This window comes from Magnolia sinica, chromosome 17 (assembly GCF_029962835.1).
Source record: "Magnolia sinica isolate HGM2019 chromosome 17, MsV1, whole genome shotgun sequence".
Lineage (NCBI taxonomy): Eukaryota > Viridiplantae > Streptophyta > Magnoliopsida > Magnoliales > Magnoliaceae > Magnolia > Magnolia sinica.
The window spans coordinates 69,247,681-69,267,606 of NC_080589.1; the positions used below are offsets into that span (position 1 = coordinate 69,247,681).

Here is a 19,926-nt window from a genome sequence, read left to right on the forward strand (position 1 = left end):
CATTGATCTGCGGGCTCCAACCATGGATGGACCATTCCCAGAATATCCTCCCAATTTGGCATTCAAATACATGGTTAAAAAGTAATGCACGAACAAACCATGGAGGAAAGGCCAATGATTCATGGCTAGGATCTCCCATTTTGGGGAATCATCCATCCATAATGGAGGACTCAGATCAATGGTTTCAATAGACCAACCATGGTCCCACATCTACAAACCACGTTCTAAACAAGGAGCTTGGCCTCTTCAAAATAAGATCCTTATAAACCAAAACAAGTAAAAATCATAGCATTCTCAACACAAAGAAAGGGTAAATGTTGAGTGGCACACTATCCTGCTACAATAAGGCATGGGGTGGACATAAGCATCAATTCGAACCTGGATGACTGAATAACCATCAACTCATCATCGACAAATCTTCTTCATCCAAACTCTGATTTCTCAGAGGCCCCCTCACATCATCTTCAGCACCGAGAAGCTCCCGTGTCGCCTTCTCGAGGAACTCCCGTGCAGCATCTCGAACAGATTGGTGTTTCTCAGATGACGGGCCCTTCCTCTTCTTGCGGGAGCCCCGGTGCTCATGAAAACTGCTCTTACGCCCCTCCCTTCTACTGATATCCTGCATACTTTGCTTCTGTTCTGCAAAGTTACATCTCTCATCAACAAAACAATGTCAAGCAATACAGAAACAATGTGAACCAGAGGAACAAAGAATGGTTCAATACCTGCTGTTAGATCAGGCAAAGAATGCTCAATGAAACGAGTTGCTGCTTGATAGTTTATTGTAGTAGAAGGTCGCAGTGGCTCTAAAACATGGAGCAAACAAATGCCACAAAGCAGCCACTCCTCTAGCCCCATTCCAACTACACTTGAGACCTAAATCGTTCTCTTGAATCTAGAAGGTGAAATCCCTAATTCGAGGTCCACATTCAAATCTGAAAAGAACAATGGTATTGTAGACATCTATCATATGGACTATAGACAGTGTATATTGATTGTGGATTGTTCGTCAATTCGTCATAAAATTCATCAATCAGAGATAAGGAAATAGGAAAATTTTCAACAGATTCAAAGGAAACGATAAGAACGTACCTGAAATTCGAGTTCGCCTTTGCAAGGTCGATCAGAGAGAGATTGCAAAAGGAAACCCTAAAAATCTCCTGGAAGAAGACCTCTCTCGTCTTTTTCTTTGAAATTGCTGGATTTCTCGAATGAAAGATTGAGGTTTGAGAAACAGAAAACCATACAGAGAGAGAGAGAGAGGAGGCGATTAGGGCCAAGTAACATAACCAAAACTTACAGGATTTCTCTCTGATTCGCTGAAAAATGCAAATGAGAAGGAGAGAGGGAGAGAGAGAGATTACCCTAGAAAGTCTTCCTGTCTAAACAGGGGAAATCTTGATTTGGAGAGTGATAGCCTAGAATTTCCACATCTGAAGGAGAATAGATTGAAGAAAGAGGAGAGAGAGAGGAACAGAGAAACTTGAGAGAGAGAGAGAGAGGGTTAAAGAAACTTCCCGCGAGAATGAAAAGAAACTGGCGGGCTTGTGGATTTGAAAAAGAAACTTCTCGCGAGAATGAAAAGAAACTGGCGGGCTGGTGGATTTGAAATTACGTTCATGGTGAAAGAGACCGGTGGTCTTTTCAAGGGCTCTGTAGGGCCCACTGTGATGTAAGTGGTTTATCCACGCTACATTCATTTTGGCATTTAGTTTTAGTGTATGATCCAAAAATGAGATATCTAAAGCCCGAGGGGACCACACCACATATTGATGGTAAGCATTTAATCTCCACTGTTTCCTACATTGTGGTCCACTTGAGCCTTCGATCTGCCTCTTTTCTTTGGGCTATGCCCTTAAATGATTAAGAAATGAACGGCTTAAATAAAACACACATTGCAATGGGCTTTGTTAGTGTCTGGTGCCTACTCAATATATCCACGTGGTCCATCAGTTCTTCTAGCCTATTTTAAGGCATGGTCCACAAAATTAAGGGGTCGTTTGGCACCTTGGATTGGAGGAGATTGGAGGGAGGGAGGGGGTTTCAAATCCCCATGGTTGTTTGGCAGGCATAAAGCAACCGGGGATTGCTAATCCAGGGGTTTCCAATCCCCTCTTTGAGGGGGTTTGTAATCCAAGGTGAGAGCTTGGATTACACCTAAAATCATTTGAATAGTTGCATGTATAAATGTATGTCATTGTACACTATCATTCTACTGGGCACATGGCCCACTAACGATGATCAGCACCGTCCAAACATTGTTCATGTAGATCAGCACCGTCCAAATATTGTCCAGCACCGTCCAAACATTGTCCATATCAATCAACGATTAAAAATCGTTGGTTAGTCACTCAGACATGATCTTGTGCTTGCGGTCCATTTGAGACTTGGAATTTCATCATTTTTAGGCAAAACATATATTTTAGCGGGCTTATCACAACCATGGTATCAAAAATTATATATCTCACTAATTGGGGATATTAAAGTTGATTTAGTAATTAAATTCAAACCCCCGTGAATATACCATGTATAGGTATTTTTGAATTAAAGTTGATTCACACTCAAGGGTACCAAACACACCGAGAGGATTGCGAATCCAGGGGGTTTCAATCCTGGGGGTTGCGAATCCAGGGGGTTCCAAATCCACGCTCCCAAACAGGCCCTAAGACAGATCTAACTATCAAGTAGACCACAGTGTAAAAGGCAGTGATGAGTGAACGTCTACCATTGAAAATGAGAAGGAGAGAGGGAGAGAGAGAGATTACCCTAGAAAGTCTTCCTGTCTAAACACACACACACGTACATAAGTATTAGCTATATCCAGAGTTCTAATGGTTTTAATGGTGAGGCCATGCGACACCCAGCCAGCAGGCTTTTAGCGGACCCCATTCATATACCAAAATCAGCTCATTCATGGACTCGTGGCCATCTTTATTACATCTTTAATCAGGCTTGCCTAAGCAATGTATTATACATCAAGTCAGCCTCATATCACGCTCCAAACTCAATGAACAAGCTCACAAAAATTTTGATCTCCGAAACCAACGGTGACAGCCTCCATGGCACCCATTCTCAGTTCCTAGCTCCCATACGGCAGGTTATGATCATGGGATTCCACAAGGAAGACTTTTTTGGGAAATAATTTTACTAATATGAAATTTAAAGAATTTCACTATTATGAAATTTAAGATGATAAAATCGATGGAAGAAGAGATTTCTCTCTCACCACCGGGTAAATTATTTAGAGGGAAAAAAAAACTATTTTTCAAGAATTTCATTTTACCGAAACAAAAAGGTGAACATGGGCAGGTGATGTACCAATCTGTACCATCAATGTATTTTCCAAACATACATGACGGACGCAAAAATGATGGAAGGCTAAACTAGCAAGTCTATAAATGCTATCAGTCATACTAGACAATGCAATATAAGAGCCTACATGGACAAATGTCATATGTTAATGATGCAATGCAACATGTCAATCCTCCATTAGTCCACATATCAGAATAGTTCAACTCTGGAATATTACTGTGGTCTAGTACACTTTTGACACTAGTTGCCACCCATCGTGCGCAAGGCCAAGGAAGTGCAAAAGACCTCACTATCTAAGTTGTCGGTAGTACACGATACCACCCAACTCGTTGATAGTGAACCTATTTCACGAGCTAGTCAAATTCAACCTAATGTATAGCCCTCTGCACCTAAGCGGGTAAGGTCAAATCCCCTTCCAACTGACCCCGACACAGTGGGAGACGCATCCTACCGATATCTATCCATCGTTAGCTCATGAATCTACTCGTTCTAGATGTTGGAGCAACCTATCCTCAGGTACCATGAGGTTTATGAACTTTCACCCATAGATTCACATAATGCCCTTTAACCTCAATTATTTTTGTGTCCATAAAATCATCCGTCAACCATAACAAGATTGTGGGACTACCTCCCTAATGTCACTAAGGAGTAGATGTGAGTTTTTTACCATAATGGTTTAATGTATGAATCACATTGTCCAAGTCATGCATCAATCCTACGCATACTTAGGGGTGTAAACGAACCGAGTTAGCTCGGTTAGCTCACTCGAATCGACTCGAAAAAGCTTGATTCGACTCGGTTTGAAGGCGAGTTCGAGTCGAGTCAAGCTGATTTTTAAGCTCGAAAAATTTCGAACCGAGCTCAACTCAACTTGGATTGAACCCCAACTCGAATCGAACTAGTTCAATAACTCGGTTACTCGACAATGATGTTGCTCACCTAGTTTTTGATGAAATGACTCAACAAAGTGTCAACTAGTGGCAAGGAATGTATGTATAGGAAACAAATATTATTTTTCCTTGATTTTGATGTTGGTTGGAAGGTGTTTGATGAAATACTTGTTTACATACGGTGAGAAATTGAAAGTGCACGCATGTGTTTGTGAAAATGCCGCAGAGGCTTGATTTTGGCTCGAACTCGGCTCGAATTGGCCCGAGTTGCAGTCGAGCTCGAGGACCGAGCCGAGCCGAGGTCGAGCTGGGGTCTGCTAGGTGTAACACCCTGAAAATCGGGGTCGTACATACACTCGACTCAGAGTTCCCGGGGTCACTTATAATCGGTTTTCATTAATATGCGCTTAAATCAAGTTTAAATGCGCAGCTTAGAGTTACTGGAACATGGAACACAACCACAACTAGTCTCCTGAAATGAAAAGAGATAAATATATATATATATATATATATATACACATGCCCAAAAGAATATATAAGGGTCGCCCAAGGCGTTACCCAACAAAATTACAAAAATATATATATAAAAAAGAATGATAAGCTGAGTTCACTACTCAGCGATCCACAATAGGCTGTTAATCTATGACGAACCGCCCATCAGCTGGAAGTAGAACAACTCGTCCTTCTCAAACTCATCGCTACCTGCAGCTACTAAAGAGTCTGGTTGGTGTTTTAAAACACCGTCCCAGAGTGAGAGTGAGTGATCAACTTAGTGGGTGTTATTAGTCTTAAGTCGTAACAAACATCAATTATATTATGAATTTAATGAAAGACAATCATTCAGAAACACCTAACTAATCTTGTTAATGTGCATGCATGCAGAATGATATGATATATGCCCTTACCACAACGCTCCCTCGTGCGACAACATCTAACGATCGCCAATGCCAACACTCCCTCAATGCGACCTCGACGCCGAGTCGCCAACCTAACTAATGCCATGTAATGATGATGTTAACCGGGTTCTTAGTTAAGTCCATTCATCCACGAGATTGGGGAATCGATACACCCCACGTATCAAATGCCCCGAACTAGTTGCGAGGCTAAGACCCCCAATGTGAGAGGCCGAGACCCCGCGATCCTTGACCTCGTCGGGTTTCCCCATCCCCGACTTCAAGCACATGGGGGTCTTTGAATGTGGGGTCGCTCGCGGTCACTATGGGGAGGCACGTCACCCGGCGTAGGCCGACAACTCGGACATAGTGTCTCATTCTACCATGCCCGGCTCACGAGATCGTGGATCAATTTTTCATTATCGATGGGCTACAACGGTGGTGGAGTGTTCCAGCTTTCCATACATATGTGAGCAAACAAGGTTAACAAACCAGTGGGTCAACCAGTGGACTAAATCGCACGAGCCTAGGCAAGTATGTGGCGGAACAACATCGAGTACAAGCGACCCATGTAGCCTAACCACCGCCGCCCACACGTACTCGCCCAAACCCATGGGTTTAGCCTCAAGGTGGTCCTACCAACGGAACCACCTTCGCTCTCCTCATGTTCCCGACCAACCCAAGGGTAGGAATAGTGACTTATAACATGCTAACTACCAATGTAACATCAAGTATATTCATCACTATGTTCTCATGTTGCTCAACATATAATTCACATGTCTCTAGCAAGCAAACTATAAATATCATGAATAAGGTGTATGTGTGTGGTGTGGGTTGGTGAGGAAGTTAAGCACTTCCTACACCTCAAGGGATCAATTACACAAGAACAATGAATCAACACACTAAGAAGCAACACATATGAGAGAAAAGAAAATCAAACAAACATGAGCATGTAATCATCCATACACTAGATCATGAGAGACAAGATTTAACATCAAGGAGAATTAAACATGTCATTCCATACAATCCAACAACATACCATTCCTAGGTTCCTCTAGATTCTTCCATACAATATACCAAGCAAACAAAATCATTAAACTCCAACTATAATTGGTGCTAGGCCACCTAAGGATAATAGTCCGCACCTATGGATCGTTGAGATCTTGAAAACGACCTAGGAATGAGGGCTTTTGGGGTCGGACGGCCGGATCCCCTAAAACAACCATTTGTATGTTAGAAATTCATGAAATCCCTTCTCATCATAAGGGTTTTAAGGAAAAAGGGGTGAGGAATTTACCTACATGATCAATGGGATGAATGGGCGGTTGTAGAGGAGGGATTCTTCTTGGAGAAGAGGTAGGGAGTTATGGGGTTTGATTCTTTAGGCCCCACCTCGACCTAGGGTCCACCTTCACTCCCTTCTTCACTCTCCCTCTCTCTTTCTCCTCTCTTTCTCCTCCTTCCTCTTCTCCCTTTTCCCTCTTCTCTCCTTCCTTCTCTAGGGCAAATTCGTATGGGGTGAGGGGTGCCCCCAATGAGGCCCTTATATAGTCTTAGGTTTGGTGTAAATGACCCTAAGAGATGGGTTTTCAGTATACTAGACCTATGAGAAGGTCTTTTTAAGATGTAGGACCCATTATGGGGTGTATAAGTCAATATACACCGTAGGATAGCTAGCCCTAATGATGATCTAGGTATGGATATGATCGGCCCGCCATTTGGATGCGCCGATCGACAGATATGATAAGAAGTCTGCTCAACGGTCGCCGATAGTCGATCAGGGTCCGCGGCTATACGGATATGAGCAAGGAAATATCCTTACTCCATGGGTAAAGTTTGGTAGCAAACTGACAGATCGAAATACTCAACAATGCATAAGAGTGAACGACTCACTTCACTTAAGTTCCAATTCCTTCCTTTAGGGTATTTGCACTTCTCATGCACTCATCCTTCGGCTCAAGTTGAGCGGTTCTGGACAGTACCCCAGTCTGATTCCCGCAATGGGCGTCAAGCCCAGTAAGATGGACATTATTCTATAGTTTTAGAAGTAGTGGTCCACCAACGAGCGGTCTAGAGCTTATTTGGAGAATCGGGGCAGTTCTGGTGGCCCTCTAGCCATGAAACTAATATGATAGGTGCTCCATGGCCCGATGAAGGGCCATGCAAAATTTAGGGGTAAACGGATGCGGGGTTTTACTGCAACAGTCCGATTTGTGATCAACAGTCACCGTTCCACGATCGGGTCCCAAAGTTTGTGGACTAGCGTAGAAAAATTCATTAGACCTCCACCGTAAATATGGAAGAGATCCGATGGTTGGACAGCCTGGTATCTCGGTTTCATTTGCAAGCGCCAGATTTTGGTCCTGGCATGGGTGGGGTGCATTTAGTCAATGTCAAATCCCACTTCTGGGTGTCCGCTGGGTCCGCGGTCCGCGATGGTCCACAAGCCCAGTGAGCTCTATGGTTTCCTAATTTTTCAGATTTTTTTGACCTTCCCGCGTCGCGGTATAGCCCGTACGGGCTGTTGCTCAGTGTAAATGGTCTTCCGGCTTGGCGGCCCGCACTAGGCCTTGTCACGGCCCGTCTGATTTATTCAAATGGGCTAATCCTAAGTTAATTAGCTTATGGCACCCCCACCGCGTATGTTTTAAACGTTCGGTCCTGCGAAAAATCCTACGTGGTGATCGGGCGGATTTATTGGCTTCCTATGGCTGATTAATTGGACTGGTGTGACTCTTTACTGGTACCACCCCTGTATACACTGACATTGAGTGCTAATGGTTATTAAGTAATATTTAGGTTAATTAAATAAAATTAAAAATAAAAATTGATGGATTTTTGAAAATCCAAAACAGTGAAAATCCAGGATGTTACAATCTACCCCCCTTAAAAATAATTTCGTCCCCGAAATTGCCTAAGGGTAGTAAGTAAAGGCTTCATTATTTCATTTGCCCAGGTTTGTTGATCTCAAGTTTATATGCATGGTAGGGTGTATACTATCTATGCTAGGCTGGGTCATTTTAGTCTACCCCCCTTAAAACTTTTTCACCCTGATGGTTTACTAAAATTTATTTGTAAAGATTTAGATTCATGGCGACGGTTTTTCTCTATCTAGAGTAAAAATATTTGTTTTCAATGGTAAACTAATACGAAGAGACGGTTGTAGTAGGCTTGAACTCGATACGTCGATTATCTACCTAACCAGGGTAGAAGGCTCATCGTATCCCTTCTTCGTCCTGGTAGACCCTGGTCTTCTGCTCGGCCAAAGCAGTGAGTCCATTGGTAGTCGCCCAGGATTGAGAATTGAGTCAAGCCGCGAATGCTTCGCAGGTGTATACTTCCATAATTTCGTAATCCGATCAATCTAAATGCTTAGGAAAATCACACATAATTAAAAAGTTAAAATCTCCTATTTATAAAGTTGTCATTCAGGTCTTGTACAAAGATAGTTCTCGTCTTAATTAATGTCCAAATTAGTGATTAATAAATCTTTCATTATGCTAGCTTATGGTCAAACAATTATCCTAACAAGGTTTCCAATGGACTATGATTGTATCTTTATGTTATCGTCTAGAGCCTATGGCTAGTAGGTTATGAGCAAACCGTATTTGGGTTTCGCTAATTTCGAGAGAGAATAAGGAACCGAAAGTTCTAAGATATTTCAGAGGTTTGAAGGGATGGTGACCTTAAAATGGCCGCAGGAATGGAAAGAGGAAGAACATAATCTCCTCCATATGGTATGAATCTTGATTCTATAAGAAAATAAGAAAAATTATAATATTTTAGTGAAGACTGCATCGAATATGAACTTAGAAAGTATTAAACAATCAAACTCATCCTATTCAAGAGTGGTAGTTCAACCGTATTAGAAACTATTTGAAGTAGAAAAATATACTAAAAATAATCTAATTTAATCATACAAGACGATTTCTATCATGGTTAAAAGTAATTTCTAAAAAGAAACAAAATACAAACTCCAATATGAAGAAAAAAAGAAAAAAAAATACACTTGGTTCATTGGCAACCCATAGGGCATCAATCTTCATTTGTTAACTGATGTCATGGATATACCAGAAATTTCAAGGAGACTATTCCATGAAACTGGACATTTTGGCACATTTTGTAGGTTTAGAGGTTCCTACATGTATAAAAAATTCTAGAGTGGTAGAAGAATGTATTATAGAGACTACATAAGATTATTTAGATGGTTTTTAAAGTTTTCTTAGCCGCAGGATGACATCGTAAGCCTTATCTTAGCTATCCATGTAAGGTAGCCAAAAGAATCTTAGGTCTACATAAGGAAGACGGGTCCTCATTTGTAACTAACCACATAAACCTCATTCTTGAGTTTTAGTATAACAAATTCGCTTACCTTGAAGGCTCTCTTATGTTACTCTTCTCTCCAAAATAGTGTGACTATACTATGGTGGTAGGCTGACTCGTTCGCAACGAGGGTGTGTGCGAGTGCTTCATAGTCTGCACTTAGGGAAGTACTCCAGATATGACACTAGGATCCAAGAACCGGCCATGGCGGAGCCTCACATTGACTACACTCGCATCTTGGCATGGTCCCATCCAGTACTAAACCCAACACAACTATTACATGCACACCTCAAATGGTGAAGCCGAGCAAGCAAACTAGGCGATAGAGTCAAATGAGCTATATCATGTATATACATATATATTTTAAATCTCACTTTCTTTACAGTAGGCTTTAATCGACGAAGTATAATTAACCCCATTCGGCAAAATACCCTTCTCACCCATCAACAGCAAAATGTCCAATGCAACTTTGTCTTACCCAGCTTACACCATCCATCAATCAATGAATGACAAGTTACCACATGTGGTTCCATCTTATCAAATATTATAATGAACTCAACCTAGACAGGACCCAAATCAGACCTAAGAAAACTATTTATTAGTTAATATAGGAAGGTCTACAGGGTCTTTTAAAACAAGCATGCATGTATGATAAGTACCCGCCTTTTTTAAACCTATGTGTGGCCCACCATGACATGTAAGTATCATCCAACTCGTCCATTAGATGCACCCGATTGTCAGTCCTAGATCCCAATATCTAGCCTAATCCATAAAATTTTTTTGAATTAATTATATAAATTAAAACCCGACTCAATGTCTTGTTGGGTTAGGAGTAGACTGCACTTCAGTTTCCTAAACTTTGAGATGGAAGGAAGAATCGAAAGTTCTAAGGTATTAGAGTGCCAGTAACGCTAATATGGACGCAGTAAGGCAATTATTCATATAAGCATTCACAAGACGATAAGAAAATTTCAAAATAATCCATATATTCATATTGAATTCAAAATGCCATTAGTATGGCCGGTTATATCCTACAGTATGGATTTACATGTATTACTAGATACTCTAAACGTAAAGAAAAGAAAGCAGGAGTCAAGCAGGAGTTTTAACTATCTTCAATATACATGGTAGTAGTCCTAACTAACTCAAAACAACCACTAATTTCCGTATGTTAAGCTTTTATTCTTCTGGGTCGGACGAGGGTGGGGGTGCTTCTTCCCCATGAGGGAAAGAATTATCGAAATGGAGAAGAAGGAGGCAACGGTTGCTAGGAATGTCACTTCCCACGGCAAGGAAATGGATTGTTGATGAGAATGTTTTTGAAAAAAATGAAATGGGTTTAGTGTTGGATTAATGGGGTTTGAGATGTGTTTTAGGAGTGAAAGAGTGAAAGTGATGGAATGGGATGGGTTAGGGAGATAAGAGATGTGAAGGAAAAGGAGATGGTTTTAAGATGGGTGTTGGGAAAGTATTTTGGATTAGGTTTGACAATGGGTTTGGAGAAGATGAAGAGGAATGGGTAGAGGCTGGATGCTCTTGGATGAGTCTCTTGAAAATGGGTTTGAGGTCGGTTTTCATGAATGAGATTAGAAAAGAAAGTTGAGAATGGGATGGAAATAAATGTTGGAAGTGGGTTTTGGGAGAGGAAAGATGAAGAGAATGAAGGAGTGTTGAAGGTGAGGAGGTTTAGAGAGAGGGTGTAGAAAATGAGGGTGGTTTGGAGAGAGCTAATGGAGTCAATCAAGACTCAACTTCTGCTACAGCTCCAATAGAACAACAAAAGCAACTTATCGGATGAAATACCTAGCCCAAGCTGTTGAAGGGTCAGATCACACCATCCAGGTCGATGTGTTGGATCCTAGAGGCAACTTAAATCCCATTGATTAGGTGGACTATATAGCATCCTTAGCAGCTTTCTCTATCTGGAAAGCTTGGAAGAATGGAAAGAAATTAAGCTCTGTGGCCGCAAAACTCAAAAGGTGTACTCGTTTGGTAACAACAATACCAATTGACTTATGAAAGAAAAGGAATAGAAAAGATTAATAATTGGGCTAAAATTAAGTTGAAAATGAACAGTAAATTGTTACCTCTTAATTATTATCAAACTTTATATAAAAAATTTCAATTGCAACAATCTAATGATCAATGTATGCTAAAGTATATAAAATCAATTTTTACAAATCATTGAGTTTTGTAAATGAGCTTATGGGAGTGAATGAGTGGATAGTTTTGAATGGGTTCTGTTGAAGGGGTATTGAGAGTTTGTTTTAGGAATGGGTTTTGAAAGTGAGATTGGAATGGGGGGTGGAAAATGAAGTTGAGGATGGTCTTGGAATGGGGAGGAATGGGTTGAATGTGGATGGTTGAGGTTGGGTTTTGTGAATGAGGGATTTAGGTGGTAATGGATATTGGGTGTTAGAGGGGATTTTTTTGGAAATGAGAGAGTGGAGATGGGTTAGGGAGATGGAAGTGAAAATGGGAGAAGGATGTGTTTTTTTTTTTTTTTATAAGGAAGATGGACTTTAAAGATGCGGTTTGACGGAAATAGGTTGAGTGTGGGTTTGAAGAAATGAACTTGAAGATGGGTTGAAGGTATGGGATTTGAGAAGGGTTTTGAGATAGGTTTTATGAGAAATGGAGTTGGAGAATGGGAGTTGAGATGTGGGTTTGAAGAAATGGCTTAGAAGGGTTTTGAGGTGGGTTTTTGGGAAATGAAATTTTGAAATGGGGAAGAAGAGAGTGGAAGGATTGGGGTTTTGGTGAATGAGTATTGAAAGAAATATGGGTGGTGAGAGATGATGGGAAATGTGCAAGAGATGAAGGTGGGTTTGATGTTGAATGGGTGGAACAAGAAGGAATGAGTTTTGTGAAAGAGAAGAAAATGGTTTGGAGGAATGGGTTTTGGGAATGGAGTTTGGAGATGAGGAAGGGGAGAGGTTTCTTATAAATAGGTAACTGAAATATTTTTAAAATTTTTATAATGTTTCATCATTAAGTTTAAAGCCGTACCACAAAATTTTATCTCATTTGAAGTTGTAGATAAATTATTAAAATTCTAGGAGCAACAGCCGTCTGAAATTTATAATTTTTGAACAGTTGGTAAAACATCCTAAGTTTATCTATATTATAATTTTTATTTTATTATTTTATTACTTTTATACAAACTAGACTCATCAAGCTTAAATCTGACTTTTAAATCACCTAAATCGAAGTTGTAACGAAGGAGATATGAATTTTTGAATTGACCTAAAATACCAGAAAATTTCGGCGTGGGCACGCTGGGCCCCTGGAGATTTGGGCGTGGGGACGCCCAGTGGGCGTGGCCACGCCAAGCCTCTGGACTCCCGGGCGTGGTCACGCTGAGCCTTGAGCATGGGCAGTGGGCTGGGATTGGGCGTGGGCACGCCGAGGCCCTGCTTGGGTCCCTTTGTTTTTCGATTTTCCAGGTGCCAGTAAGGCCCCCTGGGTCATGCCATATATGATTTTGGGGTAGAATGAGCTAATTTACACAATGAACCTATTTATTTCATAAAATTCTCCTTGGTTAGAGGCCAAAAACCTAATTTTCCTACATTCCCACTAATTCCGGTAAATTTGTATTTACCCTTAATTCTCTATCCCCAAATGGGTCGAAACTACTAAGTTCAGTCTGGTATTAGCTCATTTGGTCCAGGACGATGGTTCTGACTGTCAAATCTTTCGATTTCTGACTCGTTCCTACCAATGTACTGGGAAAGTTCTAGGATAGAATGATGTCAGGAGATTATTTGAGGAGATACGTTGGAAAGAGGGATTTTGACTTAGGCTTGTCTGGCTATGGGCACTTAGTTGTACTAAATGAGATTACAATGTTACTCCCAACTCAGATTGGGAATGGCATGTCTGGAATGAGTGTGGGATGGGATTTAAAATTAACTTCCTAGGCTTGCTAGATGAGCCCGGTGTTGAGAGGCGTGATGTGGAATTTCTCAAATCTCATGATGATGGACTTTCCAAGTAAATTTCGGAAGGACAACCCGAAATTTACCTCTAGTTGGATACATTCCAACAGGTCATCATGGAATATGGGATGCGCTCATCCCATGGACAATACCTTACACCTACATTAATCGTTACTCTAACATTTACTTCACCCTAATCCTACCTACTTCAGTTGGCCGCATGGGACCTAGGAATTTGATGGACTAACGAGCTAAACCTCCTCGTCAATCGAATCGAATCTTGCCGTCAGGTTAAGACCCTCGGACCCCCATCTCTCGCAACCCATTCCTAACCCCTTGCAAGTCCTTCCTTCCGTCTAAAATTGTCAATTTAGGGTCTGGGATGGTTCCCAGCGTTCTAAGTCCTTGTTGTGTTTTCTAATACGTATCCTCTCAAGTCAGCAGACGCATTAGTGAGTTCATGACCCATGACCTAAGGGATTCCAAACTATTACTTTGATACCATCTTGTAACATCATGAAAATCGGGGGTCATGCATACACTCGACTCTCGAGTTCCCGGGTATCACTTATAACCGATTTTCATTAATATGCACTTAAATTAAGTTTAAATGCGCAGCTTAGACTTGGAACATGGAACACAACCACAACTAGTCTGAAATGAAAAGAGATAAATATATATATATATATATATATATATATATATATACACACACACATGCCCAAAAGAATATATAAGGGTCGCCAAGGCGTTGCCCAACAAAATTACAAATATATATATAAAAAAGGATGATAAGCCGAGTTCACCACTCAGCGATCCACAATAGGTTGCTAATCTATGACGAACCGCCCATCACCGGAAGTAGAACTCTGTCTGAGGTCTCACTAGTATCTGCATCAATAATATTGCTCGGTTGGTGTTTTAAAACACCATCCAAGAGTGGGAGTGAGTGATCGATCAGTGGGTGCTATTAGCCATAAGTTGCAACAAGCATCAATTATAATAAGAATTTAATGAAAAGCAATCAATCATAAATATCTATCTAGTCTTGTTAATGTGCATGCATGCAGGATGATATGATGTATGCCCTCACCACAACGCTCCCTCGTGCGACAACATCTAACGATCGCCAATGCCAACACTCCCTCAATGCGACCTCGACTGCCGAGTCGCCAACCTAGCTAATGCCATGCAATGATGATGTTAACCGGGTTCTTAGTTAAGTCCATTCATCCAGCAGATTTGGGAATCTGATACACCCCACGTATCAAATGCCCTGAACTAGTTGCGAGGCCAAGACCCCCCAATGTGTGAGGCCGAGACCCCACGATCCTTGACCCCGTCGGGTTTTTCCCATCCCCGACTTCAAGCACATGGGGGGTGCTGAATGTGGGGTCGCTCGCGGTCACTACGGGGAGGCGCGTCACCCCAGCGTAGGCCGACAGCTCGGACATAGTGTCCCATTCCACCATGCCCGGCTCACGAGACTGTGGATCAATATTCCATCCGGTATCGATGGGCTACAACGGTGGTGGGGTGTTCCAGTTTCCATACATATGTGAGCAAACAAGGTTAACAAACCAGGTGGGTCAGCCAGTGGACTAAACCGCACGAGCCCAGGCAAGTATGTGGCGGAACGACATCGGGTACAAGCGACCCATGTAGCCTAACTACTGCCGCCCACACGTACTCGCCCAAACCCATGGGTTTAGCCTCAAGGTGGTCCTACCAACGGAACCACCTTCGCTCTCCTCATGTTCCTGACCAACCCAAGGGTAGGAATAATGACTCATAGCATGCCAACTACCAATGTAACATCAAGTATATTCATCACCATGTTCTCATGTTGCTCAACATACAATTCAAATTTCTCTAGCAAGCAAACTATTAATATCATGAATAAGGTGTATGTGTGTGGTGTGGGTTGGTGAGGAAGTTAAGCACTTCCTACACCTCAAGGGATCAATTACACAAGAACAATGAATCAACACACTAAGAAGCAACACATATGAGAGAAAAGGAAATCAAACAAACACGAGCATGCAATCATCCATACACTAGATCATGAGAGGCAAGATTTAACATCAAGGAGAATTAAACATGTCATTCCATACAATCCAACAACATACCATTCCTAGGTTCCTCTAGATTCTTCCATACAACATACCAAGCAAACAAAATCATTAAACTCCAACTATAATTGGTGCTAAGCCACCTAAGGATAATAGTCCGCACCTATGGATCGTTGAGATCTTGGAAACGACCTAGGAATGAGGGCTTTTGGGGTCGGACGGCCGAAATCCCTAAAACAACCATTTGCATGTTAGAAATTCATGAAATCCCTTCTCATCACAAGGGTTTTAAGGAAAAAGGGGTGATGGGTCTTACCTAGACGATCAACGGGGTGAATGGGCGGTTGTAGAGGAGGGATTCTTCTTGGAGAATAGATAGGGAGTTGTGGGGTTTGATTCTTTAGGCCCCACCTTGACCTAGGGTCCACCTTCACTCCCTTCTTCACTCTCCCTCTCTCTTTCTCCTCATTTCTCCTCTTTTTCTTCTCCCTTTTCTCTCTTCTCTCCTTCCTTCTCTAGGGCAAATTCGTATGGGGAAAGGGGTGCACCAAATGAAGCCCTTTTATAATGCCAGATTTGGTGACAATGGCCCCAAGTGTTGGGTTTTTACTATACTAGACCTATGAGAGGGTCTTTCTAGCCTCTAGGGCCCACTATGGGGTGTACAAGTCAATATACACCGTAGGATAGCTAGCCCTAATGATGATCTACGTATGGATATGATCGGCCCGCCATTTGGATGCGCCGATCGACAGATATGATAAGAAGTCTGTTCAACGGTCACCGATAGTCGATCAGGGCCGCGGCTATACGGATATGAGCAGGGAAATATCCTTACTCCATGGGTAAAGTTTGGTCGCAAACCGACGGTCCGAAATCCTCAACTTTGCATAAGAGTGGACGACTCAATTCACTTAAGTTCCAACTCCTTCCTTTAGGGTATTTGCACTTCTCATGCACTCGTCCTTCAGCTCAAGTTGACCAGTTCTGAACCGTACCCAGGTCCGATTCCCGCGATGGACGTCAAGCCCAATGAGACGGACATTATTCTATAGTTTTGGAACTAGTGGCCCACCAACGAGCAGTGTAGAGCTTGTTTGGAGAATCAAGGCAGTTCTAGTGGCCCTCTGGCCATGAAACTAATAGGATAGGTGCTCCATGGCCCGATGAAGGGCCATGCAAAATTTGGGGGCAAGCGGATGCAGGGTTTTACCACAACGGTCCGATTTGTGATCAATGGTCACCGTTTCACGATCAAGTCCTAGAGTTGGTGGACCGGTGTAGGAAAATCCATTGGACCTCCACCGTAAATATGAAAGAGATCCGATAGTTGGACACTGGTATCTCGGTTTCATTTCCAAGTGCCAGATTTGGTCCTGGCATGGGTGAGGTGCATTTAGTCAATCAGATCCCACTTTTGGGTGTCCGCTAGGTCTGCGGTCCGTGATGGTCCACAAGCCCGGTGAACTCTATGGTTCCCTAAATTTTTAGATTTTTCTCGCCTTCAAGGCGTCGCGGTATAGCCGTGACGGGTTGTTGCTCGGCGTAAATGGTCATCCACCTTGGCGCCCGCACTTGGTCTTGTCATGGCCTGTCTGGTTTATTCAAATGGGCTAATCCTAGGCTAATTAGCTTATGGTACCCCCGCCACGAATGTTTTAAATGTTCGGTCTGCGGAAAATCCTACGTAGACGCCTCAGTACACTGTAGTTGGACGGAACGTTACATGATTAATTAGACTGGTGTGGCTCTTTACTGGTACCACCCCTATATACACTGACATTGAGTGCTAATGGTTATTAAGTAATATTTAGGTTAATTAAATAAAATTAAAAATAATAATAATAATTGATGGATTTTTGGAAATCCAAAACAGTAAAAATTCAGGATGTTACAATAGTGACCAGCCCAACTCGGTTCGACTCGATGTACACCCCTACGCGTACCACGTGATCATGCAAGGTGACCCTATCTCGTACGGGTCCCCCCAAGTATCTCAGGCCAAAAAGGCGTATATTATGATTGGTCATCATTCTAAAATACGTATACAAATGATGTGTATGGGCATATGAATGAGCAAGTGTCCATTACACTAAGCATATTGTGTCACCTATCGGAATAAATACACTATGATATCATCAAACAAAACATATGGTAATTGGCCTTAATGGTCTAAGGTATAGAGAGTAGGACCTGATTAGTGGGCCCCTCAAGGAATGTTAGTCTACATGGCCTGGCCTACTTGAGACTGGAATCGGCCACACCCTTGGGCCTATGCATATAACATGAGCTTGTAAAACGGAATCGGTGAGGACATAATATATACATCAAGGTGGAACCTACTTAGGATGGATTAAATACATGTGTTGAGACTCAAATATTGCATAATTTTTCCATTTATATCTTAGTTTTATGAACACGAATCAGCTTAATATTCTATTTTACTCATGTATATGTTGCAATGTGAATTTAAGAGCTTGGATTGAAAAAAGGTGCTAAAAGCATGGATTTGATGCTCAAGAATCACCAAGGCAAGGGATGGATTTTAGGAGACCAAGATTAAAGAATTCATATGCCAAAGATCCAAGAAAACCAAGTGAGGAATGAAAAGAATAAAAAATTTGAAGGGAAGAAAAGGAATCTAGAAATCTTCCTGAAAAAGCATATTCTGAAACTCTGCGTTATTTTGTAAAATTGTGTAGAGTGAAGTCTATTTTAGCAAACTATATAAATTTAAGGTGGTTGGTTTCTAGAGTTTTCCAAGTAGGTGTAAAAGTTGGAGTTCCACAACTATAAATAAGACTCCCTAGGATGTTCTTTTTTCTTTGAAAGTAAATTCAGTTGAGTCTTTCAAGCACTAACTATGACATAAGGTTGCCCTGCTTGGGATTTTATCACCCAAGTGCTATGGTTGTCCTACGGTTGCTGTTTGATCACAAAGATCATCCGCTGAATCTATTTTATAGATTAACATAATTAATTTCCGTATTAGTTTTACTTTTGTTGATTTATTTTTTATTTTTCTTTGTGAATTGAACCCTTATGGTCGGATCTGCCGGGTTATTGATTTATTTTGCTTTGTGGATTAAACCCTCATGGTACCGCCAACTGGGTTGTTGATTTATTTTGCTTTGTGGATTGAACCCTCATGGTCAGCTCTGTCGCCTGAGTTGTTGATTTATTTTTCTAGTGTGAATTGAACCTTTATTGTTGAAAACTTCTGGGTTGTTGATTTATGTTGCTTTGTGGATTGAACCCTCATGTTCGGCTCTGCCGCCTAAGTTGTTTGTTAAGTTTTTATTTTTATTTTAAGTATCATACTTACTATTTGAATTAGTGGTATTTGTTGTGTGGTGTGGAGGGTTTATGTCCCATTGGAGTAGGGTTTAAAACAATCGACTCTCTTCCGAAGGTGGACTAGTTTCAGGCCTTGATCATTCACTTAGGAGAGGCACTCAATATCACTTGGATTCCATGGCAAACCCAGTTGATAATCCAAATCTAAATCCAAATCTGCTAGATCCAACTATAAATCAAAACAGAGAAAATCAACATAATCCTCCTCTTGAGGATGAGAATGAAATTCATAGGAATGTGTTACACTAACCAGGAACTTTATGTGAACATCTACACTATGACATATCAACTTTACCATCTTGCATAGTATTCTCTGCTCACACAGGGAACATTGATTTTAAACTAGGTGTTATTCAATTAATTTCTAAATTTTATGGCTTGGATTCTGAAAGCCCCTACTTACACCTTAAGAACTTTGAGGAAATGATTGTAACATTACAAGTAAACAATGACAATAGGGATGCACTTAAGCTTGGGTTATTCTAATTTTCTCTAAAGGATCGGGCCAAACCATGACTCAACTCTTTATGACCTCATACCATCACTACATGGCAAGCCTTAAGTAGAGAGTTTTTGAAAAAGTTATTTACTAAGAACAAAACAAATGTACTAAAACAAGAAATTATGTCATTCTCCCAAAAGGGAAATAAACTATTTTTCCAACTCGGGAGCACTTCAAAGACCTTCTACTTGCTTGTCCATGTCATGGTTATGAACTATGACACGTGATTGATGCGTTCGAAAGGGGCTCACCACGGATACCCGTCAGTTCATAGAGATGATGTGTGGTAGAACCTTTCTTGACAAAGATCATAATGAGGCTTGGGATTTTCTAGACATGTTAGTAGAGAATACTTAGACATGGGATGTCTTTACAAAACCAGACCAAACTAGACCCATTCCTAGAGAGAAAACGGGGATGTACGTCCTAAGAGAGGAAGACGACCTTAATGCAAAATTTGCTGCATTAGCTAGAAAGTCGAAGCCTTAGAAATTAGGAAGATTGATATGGTTAAAGCAAACACTTAGGTAATTTTTGTAGCATTTGTGGTAGTGCAGACCATGACACAAAGGATTTGTGGTGGTGCAAACCATGACAAAATAATTTCTTTGGGGCATCTAATAATGCACCATATAT

At 41.4% G+C, this 19,926-nt stretch overlaps 1 protein-coding gene across 1 annotated transcript; it reads right to left on the minus strand.

The window, feature by feature from the left end:
* Positions 1-268: 268 nt before the first annotated feature.
* On the minus strand, positions 269-858 carry LOC131230602 (uncharacterized). Its single transcript, XM_058226501.1, has 2 exons — positions 726-858; positions 269-639 (listed from the first exon to the last, which is right to left on the minus strand). The coding sequence occupies exons 1-2, from the start codon at positions 856-858 to the stop codon at positions 398-400; spliced, it is 375 nt and encodes a 124-aa protein (XP_058082484.1). The 3' UTR covers positions 269-397.
* Between the last annotated feature and the right edge of the window lie 19,068 nt (positions 859-19,926).